At 35.4% G+C, this 18,265-nt stretch overlaps 1 protein-coding gene across 1 annotated transcript in view; it reads right to left on the bottom strand.

Annotated features, from left to right (window-relative positions):
• OTOGL (otogelin like) overlaps positions 1–18,265 on the bottom strand; it is a 431,190-nt gene that overhangs the window by 128,501 nt on the left and 284,424 nt on the right. Inside the window, exons 12-20 of the mRNA XM_081593187.1 lie at positions 17,387–17,514; positions 16,921–17,027; positions 9,426–9,532; positions 8,572–8,697; positions 7,163–7,271; positions 6,034–6,080; positions 5,432–5,577; positions 4,199–4,322; positions 1,566–1,743 (exon numbers count right to left, since the gene is read on the bottom strand). Of these exons, the coding sequence (XP_081449313.1) occupies positions 1,566–1,743; positions 4,199–4,322; positions 5,432–5,577; positions 6,034–6,080; positions 7,163–7,271; positions 8,572–8,697; positions 9,426–9,532; positions 16,921–17,027; positions 17,387–17,514 (1,072 nt within the window). The remainder of the gene's footprint in view (positions 1–1,565; positions 1,744–4,198; positions 4,323–5,431; positions 5,578–6,033; positions 6,081–7,162; positions 7,272–8,571; positions 8,698–9,425; positions 9,533–16,920; positions 17,028–17,386; positions 17,515–18,265) is intronic.

Genomic DNA, 18,265 nt, shown 5'->3' with positions numbered 1-18,265 from the left:
TCAAATAAATTACACATGAGAAAAGATAAAAGAAGCTCTCTTTTGAAATTAAAAAAATTTTAAAGCCCTTTCTCTTTGCTGATCCAATTTTTCTTCTTGGTGCTATATCAAAGGTCCTATCTCTATTCAGTTCAACTGTCTAGGGCATATAAGGTTCTATGCTAGTTAAGAATAAAAGGGTTTATTAAGGATGTGGTCTTTATTCTCAAAGCTCTTGCAGTTTTAAGTGGAAATCAGACAAATCAATGACAGATGTTTATAGATAAAAGAGTCAAAATTAACTTTGGTGGGTATAAACTCACTTTTTGAAGCAAATAATGACTGAGTTGGTTTGAAAAATAAATAGGAGTTAAGGAGGAACATTAGAAAGGCAAAAGAACCCAAAGCAGGAAGAATACGCAGAAGTGCTTTTTTTAAAATGGCATTTGGAAAATGGCTCCGTCAGGAAATGTTCCCTGCCTACCCAATCCACACTCGCCTACTTAAAATTCTGCTGTGCTGCTAGCCACGACCACACAGGTCAACACAACTTTTTGAAATTACCTCAGGATTTATGTGTTTGTATGTGTGTGTGTGCATGTGTGTGTGCATGATTAATACCTTACCTAGAATAAATTGTTTCTTTTTTAAAGATTTTTTTTACCTGGACCTTTTTAAAGTCTTTGTTGTATTTGTTACAATATTGCTTCTGGTTTATCTTTTGGGTTTTTGGCCATGAGGATGTGGGATATTAGCTCTCCATTTGAGGATCAAACCCTCAACTCCTGCACTGGAATGCGAAGTCTTAACCACTGGACCACCAGGGAAGTTCTGAATAAATTATTTCTTAAAGATAACTGTCCCCTCCCAGTCTGCAACATAAGCTCCTTTGGAATGGGGACCACATGTTACCACTTTAATTTTCCCACAGTGCTTAGCACTATTTATATTATTAGCACTATTTATAAATGCAAAGCATTTATATTAAGCTATACTCTGGGCTTTTCTACATGTAGGTGAAAGTGCTTTGTCAATACAAGGGATATACATGTATTTTATTGCTTTTTTTCCCTTATAAAACACCAACTATGACAAAATCCAATTAACTTAGATGCCATAATGTTGCTTTAGAGATATCACTCATACCAAGTGATAGCAATATTATTAAACTATAATTTACTGTCACTCATACCCAATGATATTAAGTTTTTTTTAAGGCAGCAGTTTTTAAAAAATAAAATACTGTTAAGTTTGATAGGTGGCAGGGAGAGAATAGTGGAAAGTTATTCCATGGGTAGCCCTTAGGCTCTGAGTCTCGCTAACTAAATTCAGAGTCAGCTCCACTGTATTTGAGCTAAGTGATTTTGAGCTATTTATTTGTCACTTTGGTGTTTCAGTTAGCTTCTTTATCCATAAAACGGAGTTACTAATTAGGGGATTGCTACAATATTTAAATATGATGATCCATGTAAAGCTCTTGGAACAGCGATGACTAAGCTATTATTAGTTAAGTAAACATTTTTAATGTAAGAATTTATATCCTCTAAATCGCGAGTCATCACATCATGCTCAGAGATCATACTTACAGAAAATCATCCCTTATGTTCCCGTTAAATGTGCCACACAGACCTAATGTTCTTCTTTTCCAAGCACTAGTTAGCTGAATATAAATTCTTTCCCCATCTACAGCGAACAGAATCTTTAAACCAAATGTGGTTTTTAGAAGAATAAATAAGGATGACAGAGTCTGAATTTCAACCATTCCTGCAGGAAAAGAACATATATAAATCAGCTCTGAGATTCACAGGCAATGCTCTGAAATGCTAATGTACAACATCAGGGATCTGCTTCCAAAAGACTTCTTCCCAGCTCTCTGTGCCCCAGGGCCAATTTTTGCCACCCTGTGCCTGCTTTCTTTTCTTTCATTTCCCTTCTGTCCTTCTTTCTGGAGGAGCAGATATTTTTAACAGAATGTCAGGTTTACATGTAATTTCATTTGGCAAGCATCTCATACGGGGTGAGGGTAAACAGACATTTAAAATCGGATCTATGTTCCTTTAGTTGTGTGTGTATGTGTATGTGTGTGTGTGTGTGTGTGTGAGATGTCTCCCAAATTGGTCATGATTCAATAAGGAAGTGGCACTTTTTCAAAAATTCCCCACTCCCTTGAGATATTCAGTGAAAAAGAGAGCGCAGCACTAAAGAAGCATCATTTTATGAGATATCTTTACAGAAGAGAAACTTGTGTTCAAGATTCATGTTGATGTATGGCAAAAACCATCACAATATTGTGGAGTAATTATCTTCCAATTAAAATAAATTAACTAGTTTTTAAAAAAAGATCGAACTTGACTTTTGCCACCATAAAAGTTCTTCCTGCAATCCCTATCACAATTTCTGTCATCAGTCTGTCACCAAACCGAGAAATCTGAGAATTATTCTTGGAACACATCATTTTTCTTATTGCCCTTCCATCGCCAGGTAGATAACACTTTTTTTCCTAAATGAAAGTTCAATCTGTGTTCTTCTTTCTGTCTCTACTGTCACTGCCTTGTATCAGTTCCTCCTCAAACCCTTATATGCTCTACTCTAATGACACCCTAACCATGCTCCATGTCTCCTTTCTAACATTTCTCAAATCCATGTCCACAGTTTTGTTATAGTAGTCTACCAAGAAAAAAAGGACTGTCAGTCTCCTCAGTAAAACCCACTTGCTTGTTTGGTTGAAGCATATGAGATTGTCATCTTTGTACACAAACAAGGTCAAATAACAATTGCATATCAATTTCATATCAAGTTCAATCAATGCCTTTGGGTGACACTGGGTGTGATTGTGTAATTTATAATATGAATCAAGCACTTCTGAAAGCAAAAGTGACTGTTATAAGTAACTACACTAGAACACGGGCATAAACACAGCCTCCCAGGAAAATTACAAAGTATGAATGCCCTATATATAAGGCCTTCCCCACGAGATGAAGAGATGCAAACTACTATGTATAAAATAGATAAGCAAGAAGGATGTATTGTACAGCAAAAGGAAATACAGCCATTGTTTTGTCATGGCTTTGATCTATTAAAATATTGAATCACTATGTTGTACGCCTGAAACTTATATTGTACGTTAACTATACTTCAGTCAAAAAGATAAGACCTTCCTCATTCTCATGCCCATCTCTTTCCCTATTCTGATCTCTGGACACTCTATACTTAGCTTCTTCATGCTGTAGCAATGCCAAGCTAGTTAAAGTTCCCCCTTAACATACTACTTAGTTCTCCTCTTTGCTATGCCTAGAACACTTTCCCCATCTCCTTCATCCTGGCAATTCCTCAGCTGTAAATGCTCAATTGGATATCCTTTCTTTAAGAAGAGCTTCCTGACCACACCAGCACACCCAGTGCTGGGTGAGATATACCTAATCATTTAGACTCCCAAAGTCTCTATGCATATCTTTGAGTTTATCATATCTTTAAGCAGTCATTTACTTGTATCTTCCCTCTTCCAAACTCTAGGCCACTTGAAGTGAAGTGAAAGATGCTCAGTTGTGTCCGATTCTTTGTGACCCCATGGACTATACAGTCCATGGAATTCTCCAGGCCAGAATACCGGAGTGGGTAGCCTTTCCCTTCTCCAGGAGATCTTCCCAACTGAGGGATCGAACCCAGGTCTCCCACATTGCGGGCAGATTCTTTACCAGCTGAGCCACAGAGGAAGCCCAAGAATACTGGAGTGGATAGCCTATCCCTTCTCCAGCAGATCTTTCCAGCCCAGGAATTGAACCAGGATCTCCTGCACCGCAGGAGAATTCTTTACCAACTGAGCTATCAGGAAGCCAATCTTCAAAACCTCAAGTTATCTCCATTTTCACTTGAGATCCCTAGCCTCTTTCAGTGTTTTTCAGATGGCTACCACTGTTTCAGCATCAAATCCAAACTGAAAATATCCAGGCACAGCATTATTCAATAGAACTTTCTGCAACAATGGAAATACTCTGTGTCTGCACTGTCCCATATGACACTTAAGATAAACACTAATGCCACGAGATAAATACCAAGCCCCATAAATGTGGTGGTCTCCACCAAGTTTGGCTGAGGACCTGGAAATACACAGGCACTCAATAAATGTTAGGTTAGTCAGTTAATGGGAGAAGACTCCATTTAGGTTGTGTTGTTGTTATCGTTAATGTAAGAGAAGTATACCATTAGCATTGCTTCTTACCATTCAGGTTGAAGCCTTGGTTAGGACTGGTGAGGATTTGTCCTCCCCTACTAAGGGTCACTTGTTTGTTAAAATCATCCTCCAGAATCAGAGTTACAGACTGAAGGCAGACCAAGCCAAGTTTCTGCATAAAAATCAAATTATCAATTAAAGGAATGAGAGAGAAAAAGAGAGACCTAGTCAGGGACAAGGACAATGGAAGAGAGAAATGGGAGAAGATGAAGGAGAGAAGAAAGGAGAGAGTGCACACAGATAAAAATGTCTGGTATACGGAAGACTTGAGAATAAGCAATATTATAAAGTAGTTACACATTTTATTGTGAATCTCATGTAGCCCCATTACTAATAAAATATATCTTTACATTAAATACACCATATGCATACATATGCCTTTCACAGATTACCAAATAGAAATGTTTTCAATAAAGTGCCAATAATTATGTTTTCTGTAGAATATAAAGTCCCTTTCCAAATTCATCTGTGGTATTTAGATATAAAAAATTCAGTATAGAAAAAAACCAAGAGAATTACAATTCCATGCAGAAAGCTAATTGAGGCTCTGACACACTGCACAGGAAAAAAAAAATCAAACTAAAAAAGCTCATGAACTAGATTGGAATTTTGTTGGAAACAACCATTTTATGTTGGGATAAAAGTAGAATAAAAGATTTTGGCAAAATTTTGACTATTTGATTTAGAAAGAGAAATGAAAGATCTGTGTTTCTTTGTTTACAAATTATAGATGTGTTTATTTCAAGAAAAAGTCTAAAATAAATATTCCCATATGCTAAATAAAAAAGCCATCATATCTATTTAGAATGATGTGAAACTTGTTAAATTTTGTCAAAAATCATCTTTAAGATAGCAGTTTTGAGGCAACAAAAAACCTGTTGCTTATTGTGCAGTCGTGCATGAAATGTTTCAAAAATCTATACATACAAACACCATTTTTAAGAAAGAAAATGAAATAAATATATAGTATTTAATCTAAGACTTTTTAAATATTTTGATATCTTTGAAATCAGGATACATGATATAGTTAATAGCATACATAGGTTAATCATCAACATGTTTTTTTCATTGTGGTATACAGAATAATGATGCATCTTAATCAGTAGTGTCTGATTTTTGAAGAAAATAACTAAACCCATTCATGTTACTATTTTTAACCTAGATAAGAAGTTTGAGCCAAAAAAATTGAACACTCCTCTGGTCATTTTGAAATGTTCTTACCTGTTCACAGTGAGCTTTCTGTAAAGTAATTGTGAATTTATCTTTGCCAGTTCCTTTCACAAGGATGTACTGGCACATTCCAATGAAAGAATAATGTCGACCATCAAAAGTAGTAAAATGAGAATCGCCTACAACGGAGCACTGAACTAGAGGGGTGAGGGGAGGAAGAGAAGAGGAAGAAAAAAGGAGAAGGAGGAAGAAGTTATGTTTATTCTTAAAAAGCAGTAGGTCAAAAAAAGCAGTAGGCCAACTTAGAGTAACTATTCAGGTATCAAAAAGGATAGTTAAAGTGTTTAAAATTTACTAGTTTGACAAACTCGCTAAATTATATTATTTGATTAAATTTTAAATTTATTTAATGATAGCTGTTCCACATTTTTTTAGAGTTTATAATATTTGTACAATTTTCATAAATTTTTACCAAAGTTGTCTGCTCAGAGCTATCATTTATTCAATTTTCCACTTATCCTCTGAATATCTGGATTTAAAGATCATTACATCTCTTGTTATATATGAGAAGACCTTATAAAAATCAGTGCTAGCTTCCTCCTCAATTTCAAGAAAAACAAGACATTTTCTTTAAAAATATTTTAAAAGATTACCTGGGCAGTCATGCTCAGTGCAGTTCCAAATTCCACCAGCACATACACTAAATAAAAAGATAAAAATATTGATCTAATTGCACAGAGAAACTGTATGAATGTTTGCAATAATGTATTGGTTAATGTATCAAATGTATCACATTTCTTAGGTTCAGAATAATCTGACTTGAAAAATATCTCTCCAAAAGTTCAATTAACTGATCAACTTGGACTGGCCAACACATAAATTATTATTTATTGCATGCCATGTTTAAAAAGCAATAAAGATGATACAATGGTAGTACAGATTAGTCAAGAACAAAAGTACTAAGCAGAGAACTTCTGTTTCTGTCCTTCCCTCATTGCTTAAACCAAAAAAAAGGCCACACACAATAAAGCATTTACCCATATCATTAGAGAAATACACACAATGAGTTAAGATTAAAAAGTCATTTCATCTACTAAAAACTTTTAAAGTTGGCTTTGAAGATCATCAGACATTAAAGAGACAGAAAAGATGTCCCCTTTGTAAGATAAATTCTGCCTTCTACCATCAAACAGATACTGAATTTTGGAGGAAAGAATAATCTCTGATAGGCAGGAATTCAAATCAGTATGTAAGAACAGGGTTAGTTTTCAACTGTATTTCAGTTATATACACAGACAGCAAAGGGAAAATTGCCTAGTGACATTTACACCTCTGTTTCTTTTTAGACTGGAGGGATTTAATCTTTGTCTATGGTAGCTAACTAGTTAGCTAATTTAAGAATGTTGAAAAGTCTCTAATCATGGCCCAAAATTGGTGATATGAAGAGTCACTTTTTTAAAGTACTCAATACAGAAGGACAAGAGAACCATCAAATCCTATGAGTAAAAGTATGTGCAAATTAGTGATTATTCAACAGTTCATCACACGGATATAAAAATTTATAGAATTACCAACGGAAGTGAAAAGAGTTACATCATAAAAGAAAATATAGATGGTCCCTCCTACCCCCCTGTTGCTGTAAAGGCTTTAAATACAATGAAACTGAGTCTGGGAATTTTTGGAAGAAATATCAGTAAAAAGTATATCTCTTTAAACATATGTCAGGTAAAATTGTCGCCTAGTCAGGTACCCAGAAATAATTAGCTGTAATTGATCACATACCATTCAGTACATTCTTGTTCAATTTTTGAGCCAACTGAATAAGCTAATCCACGAAAATTGCAGGGGCAATTTTCCAAGGAGACACAAGTCCCATTTTCCATTATGAGGCCTATTTAAGAAAAATATATATCAAACACACAAAAGAAATAATAAGAATGATATTCTTTGAATATAATAATTCAGCCAACTTTTATCGAATACTTGCTTTCACTAGGTGCTAGAAATGCAAATTACTTCTAAGGAGCCTGGCTCTGTCTCATTCAGTAGCTACCTTATAAGGGTCTATTTCAGCAGTTTTCAACTTTCTTATCCCATCACCTGCTATCAAGATGTTAAGATTCACAACACAGAAACAGGGCAACTAATGTCTCTTTGCTTTTGAGAGAAGAGGGGAGGAGAGGAGGGAGAGAGTATTGAATTTATTCTGTTTAATTTTGTTTGTGTGAAAATGAGAGATTTACACTATCATCACACAGATAATAAAGAGCCAGGAAATGCTTCTCAAAGGGCTAGTACAGTAGAACTACATTTGTTACTTCTTTCTAACAAGTAAAGGTGGTTGAACCAATGTTACTAAGCACATTCTTTGATGCAGCTGATCATTTTTCAGAGTAAGACTTTCTAGTCAAAGGAATTATATTCTGGTGTACGGATTTATGTTCTGGTGCAAAGTCCTTATCACATTATTGACTGGGAGCAAACGGTTCGGCCTGGCACTGGTCCAATGGACTTTGAGTAGCATTGACAGAACAATGGCCCGAAGTCAACAGATCTGATTTTAAGTAGTCTTCACTCATATTAAGTACATGACAGTAGGAAAATCACTTAACATCTCTGAGATTCTATTCTTTAATCTGCAAAAATAAAAGGGTTTGAGTAAATCCTCAATGTTCTTATAAATATCTATTAATTTGTATTGCAGATTTAAATCCCATCTCTATCATTTGCTATGTCACTTCTAATTACAAATATTAAAACTACATCATGACTAAAATCTTGTACTACCAAGATATGAAGACTTTTTTCTGAATTTGATTTTGTCTTTAAAAAAAAATGAAAAATATATAAATTATCGGTGCTGTTGTTGTTTAGTCGCTGTCATGTCCAACTGTTTTGTGACCCCATGGACTGAAGTCCACCAGGTTCCTCTGTCCATGGGATTTCCCAGGCAAGAATACTGGAGTGGGTTGCCATTTCCTTCTCCAGGGCATCTTCCTGATCCAGGTATCAAAGCCTTTTATTAAAGAAAAGCATCCATTCCTTATAGTCTCTTCAAGGATCAAATCCTACAAGGGGAGAAAATTTGCAATAGCCCTAATATCCCAAAGAGGACACTAAGACATGATTCTTGGATCACAGGGTACTAGTCACAATGAGTGCAGACACAGTTTCTTTCATGAAGCACTTACCATCTGGGCAATAACATCCATCAAGACAATGGAGATTGCTCCCAAGACACTGTTTCTCAAATGTGCAGGTTGGTGGGCAACAACTGATACAATCCCGATGGACAAAGCTGTCATCACATTTATCGACTAAAATGGGCAAACAGGTGAGCAGTAAGTCAATGCTACTCAACTCTCTTTGAAAAAGATGACAATGTTTTTTTTAAATTTTTTTATTGAAGTATAGTTGATCTACAATATTGTGTAGGTTTCAGATATACAGCACAGTGATTCAGTTATATATATAAAATATATATCATACATATTTTATATATATAAATTCTTTTTCAGATTATTTTCCCTTATACATTATCACATAATATTGAGTATGGTTCCCTGTACTATACTGTAGGTTTCTATCAGTTATCTATTTTATACATAGTAGTGTGTATATTTTAATCTCAGCCTCCTAATTTATTCTTCCCCCCACCTCTCTTTCCCCCTTGGTTTGTTTCCTATGTCTGTGAGTCTCTTTCTGTTTTGGAAAATAAGTTCATTTGTTTCTTTTTATCTTTTAGATTCCACATGTGTGCATTATCATATGGCATTTATCTTAGAATATTACTCAGTCATAAAAAGAATGAAATAATGCTATTTGCAGTAACATATGTGAGAGATTATCATAATAAGTGGGGTAAGCCAGATAAAGACAAAGATTAGAGTGTTTTAAAAGTATTCAAAAGTTTACCAATATTATGGCATCAATAACAAGTCTTTGCAGTTCACTAGTTTTGAACAGTAGGGTAAGTTTTGAGTACTAGGATAAGCCTAAAATTAACAGAAGTACACAGACACGGCTGGAAAATAAGGAAACATACTGCATGCTGGAAAGTCATCTCTCCAATCTTGAATAGGGTAGCCCGCATGGGAACAGGCTCTAGCATACTCGGTGGCTGCTCGACAATAGGTCTCATCATCATGAGTTCTGGAAAGTGAAAAGACAGATCAAAAGTCATACAGAAAATACTGAGAGGAACTGTGCCCTTGAGCTCTTGTTCTGGAGAAAATCTGACTATGTGGTGAATATTCTAATATTAGTTGATGTCAGATTATATATATGTATATAATGTATAATAATGCAGAAAACATATAAACATGGGATCCCAGATTTAAAAGACTAAGTAAATTGTTTCATTTAAGTCTTTCAATAATTTGGCCATTTTTCTTTGGGCTCAAAGGAGTACCATACTAAAAAAGATTTCTATTTTATTTATGACATTTGTTCTAGAATCTTTGTATTTTTTTGCTCCCACACAAAGCATCCCAGACCTTTCAAAATTTAATAAATCCTATCAATATTATTATTAATTAACCCTATTTAATAATTCTACCACAACAAAAACATCAAATATGAAAACGATTTCTAAGATACCATGCTCTTGATAGTTTACATGCTGGAATAAAATCAATACTAATAATATGCACTTGTGAAGGATTAAATAAATAGCATTTCATTTGAGAGTTAAAAGATTTTTAATTCTTTCAGGTTTAAATTACTAAAGCCAGTTACTTTGCTAATGTTGCTAAGAGTGAATAATCTCTAAGAATTTTTTTATAATCACCTTAGAAACTCCCCCAAACAAATATAAGAGGTCAGCCAATTCCCAAAGCAGATTAACAAGGCATCTATAAAATCAACAGTGTTTATAAGGTAGTGGGCTTGTTTTTCAAGCCAACTGAAAGTCTAAATAGCTAAATACCTTTACAACCTTAAGAATGTTGTATTTTGTGAACCTTAGCATTTTCACTGTTTCTATTGTAAAAACCACTAATCTCAAATTGCCCTTATCCTGTGTTACTATAATTAGAGTCATGCAGATTATCTAGTCCAATTAACTAAGCTTTAGAAGAAAAAAAAGGACTGAAGACTTCAGAAGCACAGAAAATATTTTAAATCTCCAAACAAGTCTCTGAAAAACAGAGTAAGTTAAAACTGTTGAATTCTTAGAAAGATGTTAAATTTATGATTTACTTTAAACATAGGCAATTTTCCTACAATTAATGGAGGCTTTGAAAGCTAATAAAGTAACTGAATATTGGTTTTCCAACCTAACACAACTTATTATTCTAATTGTTTATTGTGTCTATGTTATACTAGGAACTGTACTAGGCACATTACATATGGCATTGCATAAAAACAACAGTTGGGCAACGAATTATTTACTGAGGGGAAAATTAGCTTATTTTTCCATTTTGGATGTTAACTTTAATAAGGAACATAAGCATTAAGTAACAGTTGTTTTTAAATCAATTGACTTGGGTGTGGCAAGATTAGAAGCATTTCCTTGCTGCAAAGTTTAGCATTATTAGAAGCAGAATGAGGAGGACCTGAGCTCAAGGACTGGTATTGTATCATCCTTCAAATTCCAACTCAGCTATCATTTTCTCTAGGCACTCCCTGATAAGGTTAGTAGTTCTCTCCTCCACATTCACTGTATTTTGCATTTAAAGCATGTACAATTGCTGAGAACCTGTTTTTCTGCCCCATGAGAATCTGAGTTCCTAGGACAGGGACTATTTCTAAAGTGTTTCTGTTTCCATGGCCAACAGACACATGAAAGGATGCTCAATGTTACTAATCATCAGGGAAATACAAATCAAAACCACAGTGAGATATCACTTCACACCTGTCAGAATGGCTGTTGTCAAAAAAAAGCAACAAATAACAAATTGTTGGTGAAGAGGTGGAGAAAAAGGAACTCAGGTGAACTGCTGGTGGGAATGTAAAACGGTGTAGCCACTCTGGGAAAGAGAATGAAAATTCCTCAAAAAACTAAAAATAGAATTACCCTATGATCAAGCAGTTCCACTCTTGGGTATATATCTGGAGGAAGCAAAAGCACTAATTTGAAAAGATAAATGCATATCAATGTTCACAGCAGCATTTTTTTTTCATCAGTAGAAGGCATTCATTTTTTTCAAGCAAAATTTATCAAGATCAGAACCAGCTTCATGGGAATGTGACCTGCGCAGTCAGTCACACAGCCCCTGGTCTTAAAAAGGCCATCCCTCAGTTGGATCCTGTACTCTTTTAATGCCCTGCTGTCACTATCCTGAATGCTTAGCAATTTTTTTTAACAAGGGGCCTTGCGTTTTCATTTTGTACTACCCCTCCCCCCCTTGATTTATTACATCCTAAACAAATTAACTGACATTCTGACATAATCCAGGCTAAAACACAGTCAACCTACCTGGAATAAGCAGAAGTTAAGAAACTAGGCAAAAGGCAAATTCAGATCTCCTGAGAATAGTCAGGTTATATGAAATAAGATCAAGCAAAAATTCATACTCCTTACTATGAGCCCTAAGACACCAGGTAATCTAGACCCTGTCTACTTCTCTAACTTCATCTCCTCTCTCTCGCTTCCATTCACCATGCTCCAGCTACACTTTTTGTGTTCTGTAAACACCCCAAATTTGTTTTGCCATACTTCCCAGGAGGCACTAAAAGTGAAAGTGTTAGTCGCTCAGTCCTGTCTGAGTTTGTGACCTGAGGGACTATAGCCTGCCAGGCTCCTCTGTCCATGGGATTTTCCTGGCAAGAATACTGGAGTGAGTTGCCATTTCCTTCTCCAGGCGATCTTCCCAACTCAGGGATTGAAAACAGGTCTCCTGTATTGCAGGCAGGTTTTTTACAGTCTGAGCCATCAGGGAAGTCAGTAGTAAAGAACTCGCCTGACAATACAGGAGACATAATAGATGCGAGTTCAATCCCTGGGTTGGGAAGACTCCCTGGAGGAGGGCATGGCCACACACTCCAGTATTCTTGCCTGGAGAATACCATGGTCAGAGGAGTTGGCAGGCTTCAGTCCATAGAGTCGCAAAGAGTTGGACATGACTGAAGCAACTTAGCACATAGCATTACTTATAAGAGCCAAGATATGGAAGTAACCTAAGTGTCCATCAACAGGTGAATGTATAAAGACAATATTATATATGGAATATTATAAATGGAATATTACACAGCCAAAACAGGGAACACAATTTTGCCATTTGCAGAAACATGGATAGGCCTGAAGGGTATTATGCTTAGTAAGAAAGCAAATACTGTGTGTTTTCACTTATATGTCAAATTTAAAAAAAATAAAATGAATGAATATAACAAAAGAAAAACAGACTCACAGAGAACAAACTAATGGTTATCAAACTAGTGGGGAGAGGGGGTGGAGTGGGACAAAATAGGAGAAAATAGGGGTTAAGAGGTGCAAACTACTAGGTATAAAATAAACAAGATACAAGCATGTAATGTACAGTGTAGAGAATATAGTCAATATTTTATAATAACTAAATAGAAAATAATCCATAAACATATGGAATCACTATGTTATATACCTGAAACTAATATAATATTGTGAATCAATTATACTTCACGAAAAAAGTTTTTTAAGTAAAACAAAATAAATTAAAAATCAACATAATAAATTGTTTCTATTGCACCAAGATGTGGCATAATGCTCAGCTCAGAATAGACACTCAGGAAATATGTATTAAATTGAATTCATATTATCATAATCCAAGCAGGAAATTTGTATTCAACAGATTCATAATTATATAATCATGGTATAGGATCCCTGTGAAGCAGTCCTTTAATATAAGAAATGAACAGAATCTCCTTCAGGGGAAAAAGAATGTAGGTGAGTGTAGTCCTGGACGGACTATTGAGGAGAGTAAAAGGCCAACTCTGGTACCTTCCCTCTTCCATTTTATCAATACACACTTATTCACTTGCATAGTCTTTTCTTTGGTTTACATGCCTGCTTTGCCTGGCTTCTTCAGCTCAAATACATATCTTAAGGTGTCAGTTGATTTCAACCAGTAAAGGTGTTTCACTATTCTGCTGTTTTTATTTGCTCTAAAGAAAGCAACTAGGTTTCAAAATTCAAAATGTAAACACAACAAAATTTCAAAAGACAAAAATGTTAACTTCTTAATGAGGAAATTTCAGATGAAGCAGGTACAGCAGGCTATACTTTGTGCGAGTTTCCTCTTCTTTTTAATATTAGAACCTGCAGTTTTTGCTGGGCATATGGCTGCCCAGCCAAAGACAACATTTCCCAGCTGTCCTTACTGCTAGGGGTGGCCATGTTTCTAAGTTCTGGCCAAAGGGTTAAAAGTGAAAATGTGCATGAAACTTCTAGATCAGATCTCTTCCTTAAAAATGCTGGTGGTGGTGGTTTAGTCCCTAAGTCACGTCTGACTCTTGCGACCCCATGGACTGTAGCCCACCAGGCTGCTCTGTCCATGGGATTTTCCAGGCAAGAACACTGGAATGGGTTGCCATTTCCTTTTCCAGGGGATCTTCCCAACCCAGGGATTGAACCCAGGTCTCCTGCACCACAGGCAGATTCTTTACTGACTGAGCTATGACAATTCTCTCTTTCCTTTTCTGCCTTCCTAAGGGCTAAAAGATGGACATGGCAGTGGTGAGACAGTTTTTGACAATGAAATTGAGAATAATACCCTAGGCTCTGGGAGATGACATAGCCAATAGTATCTCTGAGTCAATGGAAAACTCGTGGAGCAGACACACACTATGAACCCAAGACCTCTTGCCAGCCTGGACTTCACATGAGAGAAATACAAGCATTCAATTTAATTGAAGCCCCTGATATTCTGCCAATTGAAGCCACCAAACAATATCCCAACGAATAAATGGAGAATGACTTTCTGGACCTGCCCGAAATAAGGGCAATGGAGTACCTACAGATCCCTCCAAAGGAGACTGAGAGAACAGAGATATACCAAGACAGCACTTAAATGAAAAGTAAAACCAAATAGAGAACAGAATGTTGTTAAATATAAAGAAAGGTCAGTACTCAATATTTTGGACAGAGGGAGTATTCTTTCAAAGCTCCTGCATTAGTTTAAAAATCCCTGAAATTTAGCCTATACATACAAATAAAAGTATAACTGTACTTAACTCAAAATTAACAAGTATCCCAAACAATCTCATTTTAATATCTGGAAAATATCATTGCATTCATTATTTTTATAATTATCTTAATCAAATTAAACGCAGAGTGATTATAAGTAACATAATTTCATACTACTTCAACCTTTCTTATTTGTTTTCACCTTTCCTGTTTGTTTCCACCTTTGGTAAACTTAAACCTCCTAACAAGCTACCAGGATTTAATTTCAGAGGTTTTATTCAAACAAAAATTAGTCTGGTCTTTCATAACAATGTTCCCATGTACCATTTATACTTCTTGGAATACTTAAAAATATAGCATATTAAAAATTTCTTGAGATACTCTCTAACATCCAAGATAGCTAATCACATACATTTGGTAATTTTTTTAAATTGAAGTATAATTGATTTACAATGTTGTTTTAGTTTCTGGTGTATAGCAAAGTTATTCAGTTATACATATATACACATTCTTTTTCATTTTCTTTTCCATTATGTTTTATTACAGGATATTGAGTACAGTTCCCTGCTCTGTTCAATAGGACTTTGTTCTTTTTCTATCTTATATACAGTAGTTTGTAGCTGCTAATCCCAAACTCCTAATTTATCCCTCCCATAGCCTTTCCCCTTTGGTAACATAAGCTTGTCTTCTACGATTGTCTGTTTCTATTTCATAAGTAAGTTAATTTGCATAATATTTTACATTTCACATGTAAGTGATAGCATATGGTATTTGTGTTTGTCTTTCTGACTTAGCCTGATAACCTCTAGGTTCATCCATGTTGCTGCAAATGGCATTATTTCATTCTTTTTATCACTAAGTAGTATTCCATTGTATACACAGATATGTCACATCTTTTTTCTTAATTTAGTTTGAATCCAAGGATATTTGCTTTACAATATTGTGTTGGTTTTTGCCATACATCAGCATGAATCTGCCATACATATACATATGTCCCCTTATGCCACATCTTCTTTATCCATTTATCTGTTCATGGACACTTAAATTGTTTCCATTTCTTGGCTATTGTTAGTAGTGCTGCTATAAATATTGCTGTCCATGTATCTCTTACTTGTTAAATTTTTGAAAAAAATATAAAGACTTCAATAATGGTAATCTATATTGATGAACATATTATGATGAGTCTCACTGAATATACTCCCTAGACAACCACTTTTGTCTGGAGTTCTTAACCCAGGAGTGAATGCAGGAGCCTGTAACCTTGGTGTGAAAAATATTACATGTTTGTTTTCCCTAATTTCCTGCTTATATTTAGCATTTCTTTCAATTACACACATAGGCGATACATAAGGCAATGTTCTTAGCAGAATCTGTAACTTTATCATCAGTATAACTCATATCTCATTTTTTCATATTTTCATTATTGTTTATACTCTTTTTTAGTTGGAGTTTCAATATCAAACTCTCAAAAATTAATAGAATGAATATACAATAAAGTAGAAGGATATGGTAGACCTAGAAAGCACCATGAACCAATGAAAAATAATTAAGACTTATACAATTTTCATACAACAGTAGGATACAAATTCTATTCAAGTTCCCATAGACTATAAACTAGGAGACACTGGAACACATCCAGGGACATAAATGCTATGCTAAGTCGCTTCAGTCGTGTCCGACTCTGTGCGACCCCATAGACGGCAGCTCACCAGGCTCTGCCGTCCCTAGGATTCTCCAGGCAAGAATACTGGAGTGGGTTGCCATTTCTTTCTCCAGTGCATGAAAGGGAAAAGTGAAAGTGAAGTCACTCAGTCGTGTCCGACTCTTAGCGACCCCATGGACTGTAGCCTACCAGGCTCCTCCATCCATGGGATTTTCCAGGCAAGAGTACTGGAGTGGGGTGCCATTGCCTTCTCCGAGGGACATAAAACAAGGTGCAAAATTTCACGGCCTAAATGTATTGAAATCATACAGAGTCTGTTCTCTTATCACTGTGGAAGTATGTTAGAAATCAATATCAAAAGATATTTGAAAATAACGCACATATTTCCAGGCTTCCCTTGTGGCTCGGCTGGTAAAGAATTCGCCTGCAATGTGGGAGACCTAGGTTCGATCCCTGGGTTGGGAAGATCCCTGGAGAAGGGAAAAGCTACCCACTCCAGTATTCTGGACTGGAGAATTCCATGGACTATACAGTCCATGGGGTCGCAAAGAGTCAGACACGACTGAGTGACTTTCATCATCATCATCATTATCATCACATATTTTCAAGTGCAATGTGACTATTACCCAGTAAGTTTTTAATAGCTGTTAGTACAGCTTATGTTTTACATTTCCCACTACATTCCATCAATTGCTGAGATAGTAAAGTTATAGAATGGTTTTTGCTCTTCTTTTTGGATAAAAGAATTTTATTATAAATACTGATTATTTCACTTACTTGCAAAGATCATTAACGCAGCTGGCAATATATAAATACGGATCAATATATTCATGGCAGCTCAAAAAGGGAAATTGCAACAGTATCTGACACTTGAAGAAGATTGCCTATGCAGAAAAAGATGGTAGTCACTAGAACATACTAAATGATACGCATGTACTCTCTTTTTTTTCTGTTGATCTATTTGCAAGATTCTCTGTTCTTACTAGGAAAGAGAAGGTATGTAGGCTTATAAATTTAAACAACATTTTCTAACTATTTTCATAATGAGCACCACTTTTATGAAGCTCATTGCATTCATCATTTTGGAAGTAAACATAAATTTATTCTTCTTGCATTACATTTCTGGAATTTAATAGTATTTAATTATGTTGTGTTTACACTAAAAATGCTTAGTGTGAAACATACAAATACAACTATACGTGTGCTGTATCCAACATGCCAAAGTTTTTCACATCATATTTACCTCAAATGCTGGCATTCCACTGGAGCAAGGATTTGGAAAATCTGAAGGTGTGGGTACACATTTGGTGTCATCTGGAGTTTGCACCGACCAACTATTTGCAAACACAGCAATGTCTTCTGTATAGTCCTCTATTTCACACAAACACACACACAAAAATATGTGTAATAGGATCCCTTTCCACAAGCACACAGTTCACCAACATAAAATTTCTGGTCAAAAAGCTAAACTCAGTAACTTTATAATTACCAATGATATTAGACTATAGAATTACTTTAGCATAATATACATAAATTGAACAAAGTTTAAGTACCAAATACCAATAATACCATTGGAGTAGAAAAAGCAAACTTCATTGAAGGAACATGGGGGAGGGTTGAAAGCAAGTGGCACCACATGCATACCAGTAAAGTACTAATTAGCCTGTAGTGTATACGGCAAAGAGGAGAGAAAATATGCATAAAACTAAAAACATAAGTAACAGTTTGGTATAAAAATTTTCAGACAGCCCTTTCATTCTACTTGACATTAGTCAGAACCTTACTAAAACTGCAGCTCCAATTTAACACTAAAATTAAAATGCTTCATATAAAATGTGCTACAAATGAAGTAATTTTTTGTCCATATTGGGACACTTCTGAGAGTGAAAGAGAGACACTATTAATTATTATGCTGGGAAAAACAAGAGAAAATCAGGGGTTCTATGATGATGTGTAGCTAGCTACAGACATGAATTATGGAATAAGAATCTCAACTAGACAACAAACTTAGATCTTTCTATATCTACAGAAATTCTGAAAAGGCTCATTTCTTTGTGAAGTCATGCCTGAAGAATGCATAGGAATGCACAGAGAAATACAATTTTAATCACTGTTAAGAAAC

This window comes from Giraffa tippelskirchi, chromosome 4, assembly GCF_054371585.1.
Source record: "Giraffa tippelskirchi isolate mGirTip1 chromosome 4, T2T-mGirTip1v1.2.pri, whole genome shotgun sequence".
Classification (NCBI taxonomy): Eukaryota; Metazoa; Chordata; class Mammalia; order Artiodactyla; family Giraffidae; genus Giraffa; species Giraffa tippelskirchi.
Note: the sequence above shows the minus strand (reverse complement) of the source record. Positions and strands in the feature narration are given on the sequence as shown.